Source organism: Carlito syrichta, unplaced genomic scaffold, assembly GCF_000164805.1.
Source record: "Carlito syrichta isolate Samal-C Ts95f unplaced genomic scaffold, Tarsius_syrichta-2.0.1 Scaffold287742, whole genome shotgun sequence".
Classification (NCBI taxonomy): Eukaryota; Metazoa; Chordata; class Mammalia; order Primates; family Tarsiidae; genus Carlito; species Carlito syrichta.
In genome coordinates, this window is record NW_007231838.1 from 34,554 (window position 1) to 40,928 (window position 6,375).

The 6,375-nt window shown below is 49.0% G+C and overlaps 1 protein-coding gene across 1 annotated transcript in view; it reads right to left on the reverse strand.

The window, feature by feature from the left end:
• The window catches only part of LRRIQ4 (leucine rich repeats and IQ motif containing 4), a 13,098-nt gene that overhangs the window by 5,758 nt on the left and 965 nt on the right, over window positions 1-6,375 (reverse strand). The window contains exons 2-4 of the mRNA XM_021709932.1: window positions 6,330-6,370; window positions 2,694-2,867; window positions 900-1,038 (exon numbers count right to left, since the gene is read on the reverse strand). Coding sequence (XP_021565607.1) covers window positions 900-1,038; window positions 2,694-2,867; window positions 6,330-6,370 — 354 coding nt within the window. The remainder of the gene's footprint in view (window positions 1-899; window positions 1,039-2,693; window positions 2,868-6,329; window positions 6,371-6,375) is intronic.

Genomic DNA, 6,375 nt, shown 5'->3' on the forward strand with positions numbered 1-6,375 from the left:
GTGCCACTGCACTCCAGTCTGGGTGACAGAGTGAGACTCCAACTCAAAAAAAAAAAAAGAACAGCTGTGGTTTAGAAATGTGCCAGCACATTTGACAGAAAACACTTTAAACTCTGGACCCAGTAGGTGCTCAGCAAAAGCATGCTAAGTGGATGGATGGACAGATGGATGGACAGCAGGATGGATGGACGGGGGGGTGGATGAGTGGACGGATGAGTCAGGGGTGGGCAGGCAGGTGGGTGGGTGGATGGAAGGAAGGATGTGTGGATAGATGGATGGACGGACAGACGGACGAAAGGTGAATGGAAGGAAGGAAGGGAGGGAGGGAGGAAGAACAATCAGATGGATGGACAGACGGCCGGAAGGATGGAAGGATGGATGGAGGGGTGGCGCACAGATAATGAATGTCTTCCTCTAGTGGAAGATGCTTGGGGGTTTACACAGGAATCATATTTGATTTTCCACGACAGCCATGTAGCTCCAAAGGTCCCCTGCTGATCCAACCACTCTGGGTCAGCACTTTATCTAGTATTCTGGTGACTTAGTGACCTGGGTGAAATTTTACTTCAGGACCCCAACTCCAAACTCTGGCGTCTGTATTTGGCAAACGATTGCTGGTGGTGCAACGAACGTGCGAATGCATGCTGGTTTTCTCAGCAGCTGCTGTTAACTTTTCTTTTCAATTCCCAGCAGGCAACTCAACTGCCTCTGCGATACTCGCCACTGAACTCATCAGGGCCCCTGGCCTCCCGTGCCACTAGTGAGCTCTGCGCGGAAGCCAGGGCCAGGGCTCAGCTCTCCAAACACAGGGATCCGTCCTTAGGAATGACAGAAGCCACCTATCACAGGAAATGCTGCCCCTGGCTCTGCTGGGCCACAGGTCTACCACGCGTCCTCACCTTGTGCTTGGCAAATGGCTTCTGGAAGTTGCTTAAGCAAGTTGTGCCGGCAGTCAAGCACTTCCAGGTTGGGCATGGACCCCAAGGACACGGGCAGGCACTCCAGGCAATTGTTCTCTATATACAGCTCCTTAAGGCTCTGGAAAGCATGAGAGCAGGGTACCGTGAACCACACGGTGACAGGTGAATTAGAACAACCGGGTCACCTGTGGGCGCCTGTGCACTTTCAAGGGGAAACTATGCCCTGGGGCAAACGGAAAAAACATCTAAAGGGTCATCATCAAGAAATAAAATTATCGTTGAAGTAAAGCCACTCTACTTGGTTTCCATTTATGCAGGGAAAAGAGAGTATGAGAATCTAGTGCTTATTTGTTTTGCTAGAACTATATGGAAACATAATTTGGAGCATTTAACTACATTTATCAATTGTTCCCTTCCTCTTCCTCCCCCTCTCTACCCACCTCCCACATCTCCTTCTTTTTTGGGATAAGGTCACACTCTGTTGCCCAGACTGGAGTACGGTGGCGCAATCGTAGTTCACTGCAGCCTCCAACTCCTGGGCTCAAGCGATCCTCCCACCTCACTCCTGAGTAGCTGGGAATACAGGCGCATGCCACCATGCCCAGCTAATGCTCCCTTTTTTTTTTTTTTTTTTTTTTTTGAGTTGGAGTCTCACTCTGTCGCCCAGACTGGAGTGCAGTGGCCGCTCCTGGCTTAATAGCTAATTAGCTATGGCCGTTGCTACAGAATTATAATTACCTCGCCCAAGTGGGAGTAGCCAAATGCGCAGAGAATGGGTTCGAGCGTATTCAGAGTAACTATTTTCAACTTCACAGATGTTGGGCAAAAATGTAACATTTGCATTGTGGCATGACACGTGCAGAGTGAGAGGATGCTTGGTGTTCTGTGAACACAGACTAAAGGAATGGATATGGGTGCCCTGAGTCGGGGTGAGAGTCAGCTGTGTTGCACACACCATTATACAACTGGGGGTGACGGAGTGGCCCACAACTGCTTCCTCCTCATTAAGAATGCAGTAGGCCAGGTGTGGTGGCTCATGCCTGTAATCCCAGCAGGTTGGGAGGCCGAGGTGAGAGAATTGCCTGAGCCTGTGTGTTCGAGACTGGCCTGGGCAACTTGGCAAGGTCTCATCTCTAAAAAAAAAGAAAAAGAAAAAGAAAAGAATGCAGTAATGGGAACATTAAAAAATGACAGTTCTGTACAAGATGCTTATGTGAAGATGTGTGAGTATGCTGCCTTGAATGAATCTGTACAGGCACATAGGAAGACTTGCAAGTGTGCTACTCTGGATGAAATTATCCTGTTGCTTTGCTGGGATCCCACACATTTCTTGCACCCACCTTCAGCACGAAGCCGGTGCAACACGATTTTCCTTCTCCCAGCAGGGAGGAAGGCCACTCTGCCCCTATGGGGAACCCTGGCACCAAATGCAGGCTGCCAGCCATGTCACCTGTATGCTACTTTCAAAACAGGCCCATTGTCAGAGGGCTGTTTATAAAAAGTGGAACTGAGATGGAGAGAAGTCTGTAAGTGAAGCATGCCACACCACCCAGGGCCACGTGCAGGTGACATACCCAACGGCTATCACAATAGCGCTGGGGGGGTTGTCCAGGGATGGCGCGAGCCCTGGAGTACAAGCCGACTGCTTTTTTGGGGCTGGACGCCCGGCACGGCCGATCGCGCCTCCACTGGTGGGGATGCCCGGTGTCCTCAGCGTCAGCCCTTGGGAGGGTCCCTGCGGGTGCCTCCCGCCTGCTCATCTGAGGGTCTTACCTGCAGCTTCCCGATGTCTTCTGGCACACAGGTGAGCTTGAGCCCCTGGTCTTGGCCAATGTACAGCTTCTCCAGGGACTTTAATGAGAAGACTACCTCCGGGAAGGAATGGAACTCGTTTCCTGTTAGTCCAAGTATCTTCAGTTTTGAAAGTGAGCCAAACGCCCTAGGTAACTGAGAAGATTCCAAAAAGAAAGTTTCAGGTCAAGATTATCTTTGGCTGTTGAAAGATAGATTGGGCCTTTGGGTTTGAGGCAGATCACTAACCAAAAAGAGGAGCAACCTAGTGTCTCCTCCTGAGGGAAATCGGCACATGTTTGTGTTCTCGTATTTTCACTTGTAGATCTGATGAGTCTGCTGTTAACTTTTATGCACTACTTTAGAGTGGAGGAATTTTAAAACTACCTTCTTGCAATTTGTGAACTATAGTGTGGCAGATGTGTGACGCTGTTGAAAGAACTAGTACTAGCCGGGCTCGGTGGCTCAGCCTGTAATCCCAGCGCCTTGGGAGGCCGAGGTGAGTGGATTGCTTGAGCCCACGGGTTCGAGACCCGCCTGGACAACTTGGCGAGACCTCATCTCTACAGTAAATCAAAAATCAGCCGGGCGTGATAGTGCGCACCTGTAGTTCCAGCTACTTGGAAGGCTGAGGCGGAAAGATTGCCAGAGCAGGTCGAGGCTGCGGTGGCTAGGAGCGGCCACTGCACTCCAGCCTGGGCGACAGAGTAAGACTCCGACTCCCCCCCCCAAAGAAATAGTACTAAAGTTGTGTGTAATGTTGCAGTGATAATATTCATAACTCAGTTACTGGAACAGATAAATTTAGTGACATGACCCTTCACTCTAAAAGGCTTTAACAATTTTGAGACTTCGGCTGAAACCTAAGTTGGAAGCAAACATGTATTTACATTTCTAGCCAGAGTGTCTGGGGAACACTGTGAGGATGCTGTTTTGGAAAGTTCTGCTCTCCAGCGAGTACTGAGACTTGCATGCCCACGTGGGTCCTGGGCAGGAGCTTCACACATTGCCCGGCTCTCAGGGCTGGAGGCCTTAAGAAGGTCTCTGGGTTGGTCGTGGTCAGCAACCAGCCTTCCAGCCATTAGCTAAACATCGCATCCTTGAGGAAACCTCATTACCTTCCACGGACAACCTTCCTGTCAAGCCAAGTCTGAGTCACTGTTAGGGCCACTTGTTGGTCTTGTTCTGGCCCCCAGAGTCAGAAAAAGATCTCATTCTTAAAATAAGTGACACAATCACCCTACTGACTGTGTTACAGAGATGCCTTACTTTCTTATAGAGAGAAAAGTCCAGTCTTATGTCTCAACCGCTTGTTAACTATCACATTCCTATATCTGGCTTTGTTCCTTCTCAGGAACTCCTTCCTCCAGGGTCCCTGTGGAGCCCTGGGGCATTCCTCCTACCTGCCCTGGTCAGCCACCCTACTTTTCATCTTGGTTAGAGCTCAGCTAAGCCATGCCTACACCTCTAGATGGGTGGAATAGATGGATAATTGGTGACGGGGTCACTCACAGCTGGAGAAGAAAAAGAACCCACTCTAGGATAACCTGTCAAAGTTTCACACATCTGGAATTTTTCATAGCACATTTTCCTCTTTTTTGTGTAAAGTGAGGGCTCATTTTTCCTAAAAATGCTGTAAATTTTTCCAGTTTTATTTATTTACTTGGGTATTTTAATTAGATCAACTCAATTTCCAGAGACACAGGTGTTCAGATGTTCCTCTCTGGCTATTTCAAAATTCATTATCAGGCACTTAGGTCCCTTAAATACAAAGCACCTGTATTCAGTGCAGTCCAAAACAATGGGAGGTTTTCAATCTAATCATTTCGTTATTACCTGGTGATTTCACTCTTACTGCTGTTTACTTAGCTTGCGGGTTTAGCTTTTCTTTTTCAAAGCACATTGAATGTCCAAAGATTTTTTTTTCCAGGATATTCAAGATCCAGTGGTTTCATCATTGTCATATTGAAGTATAATAGGAATAAGCCTGGACATGCAGAAAATCTTCAGAGCATCAAACAAGGACGATTGTGGCTGACGCCATAGTCAACAGACAGCCGTTTTGAGATTGGGTGTTTCGTCTTGGTTTCCTCCTTTAATGTAAATATGCTATACAAACAGAATCCATCTAGGAGCACATAGAACGTTAGATATTTTTGCATCTACCTTGGCAAGTAGAAGCTACTGGTCAGGGTTTAAGGGTCAGAAGCCCTCCAGCTGAGTCTTCGGGGTGGGAGACACAAGGAGCTGGCTGAAAGACCATGTGTCATTAAGGAGAGAAATGCGTTGGGAAGTTACGGGTGGCATTAGCACAAGAGGAAACTGAGAAAGGACGACAAATGCACCCAGAGAACACCCTCTGCAAAACCGAAGTTGTGTTCACATTCAATACCACACCTTCAACACGTCTAGTGGTAGAACTTGGGACTGGGAGAGGCTCACTTTGCGAGCAAGCAGACTGTGTGTGATTCACTCCTCCGAGCTCTTAAAACCCTCCCAGAAAGGGTTGAGGATCTGCATGACTCAATAGGGATGCAGCCAACGTGCTATCCCTCCCAAGTGTGCTTTATATTTTGAGTCTTTCATTTCAATTGTGGACGACGACGAGAGCCCTGTCCACTAAAAGGAATTTCTCGCGTCGGCGGTGCAATAGTTCAGGGATGGGCTCTCACGGAACCTCGAAAATCCCCCAAGGTGGGTGGCGGCTTCAGGACAGCTCAAGTCCTAGATTCTCTTCCTAAATCTTTTTTGTTTTTTTCTAAGTTTTATTTTATTTTTAAATTACAGATACATGGGGCACAAGTCAGGATTCGCTACACAAGCAGGCTATGTGCAGGTTGAAGTTTGGACCTCCAGCTGACTCTCACTTCCTCTGGTTTAGGGCCAGGTACCCTTGGCGATGCTCCCTCTGTCCCTCCTTCTCTCCCTCCCCTGACAGCGTCCCTCGACTGCTGATCCTACCCTTGTGCAAATGTGATAAATGTTCAGATTCCACTTATGTGGGACAACACTTGGTATTTAGTTCTTTCTTTCTGTGAGAGATCACTGTGTAGGATGGTCTCCATCTCCATCCAATTTGCTGTGAATTTCATGATTTTATCTTAAAGGTACCGTCAACACGTTTACTTCCTGAAGGGCAGCTTCAAAACACCATTAATTCGGCCTGTCATCCCAGCACTTTGGGAGGCCAAGGTGGGTGGGTTGCCTGAGCCCGTGGGTTCGACACCAGCCCGGGCAACTTGGCGAGACCTCATCTCTACAATAATCAAAAAATCAGCCGGGCGTGGTAGCGCACGCCTGTAGTTCCTGCTACTTGGAAGGCTGAGGTGGAAGGATCGCCGGATCCCAGCAGGTCGAGGCTGGGGTGGCCGTCAGTGTGCCACTGCACTCCAGCCTGGGCGACAGAGTGAGACTCTAATTCAAAAAAATAAAACGCCATTCATGGGGGTAGGGTCCTAGAAATTGAAAATCAAATACAATGTTTCGAAAAATAGACCCTTAAGCCCCAGGACTTGTATAACATAAGGTGAACACAGGTGTCCGCGGCCAGGCACAGCAGACCAACGTTTTGGCCGGGCGTCCTGGGCGACCGGGCGCTCGCCTGGAGTCAGCTCGCACCGGCCCACCCGGCGGGAGGACCCGCGCCGCGAGGGGCCCACCTGCG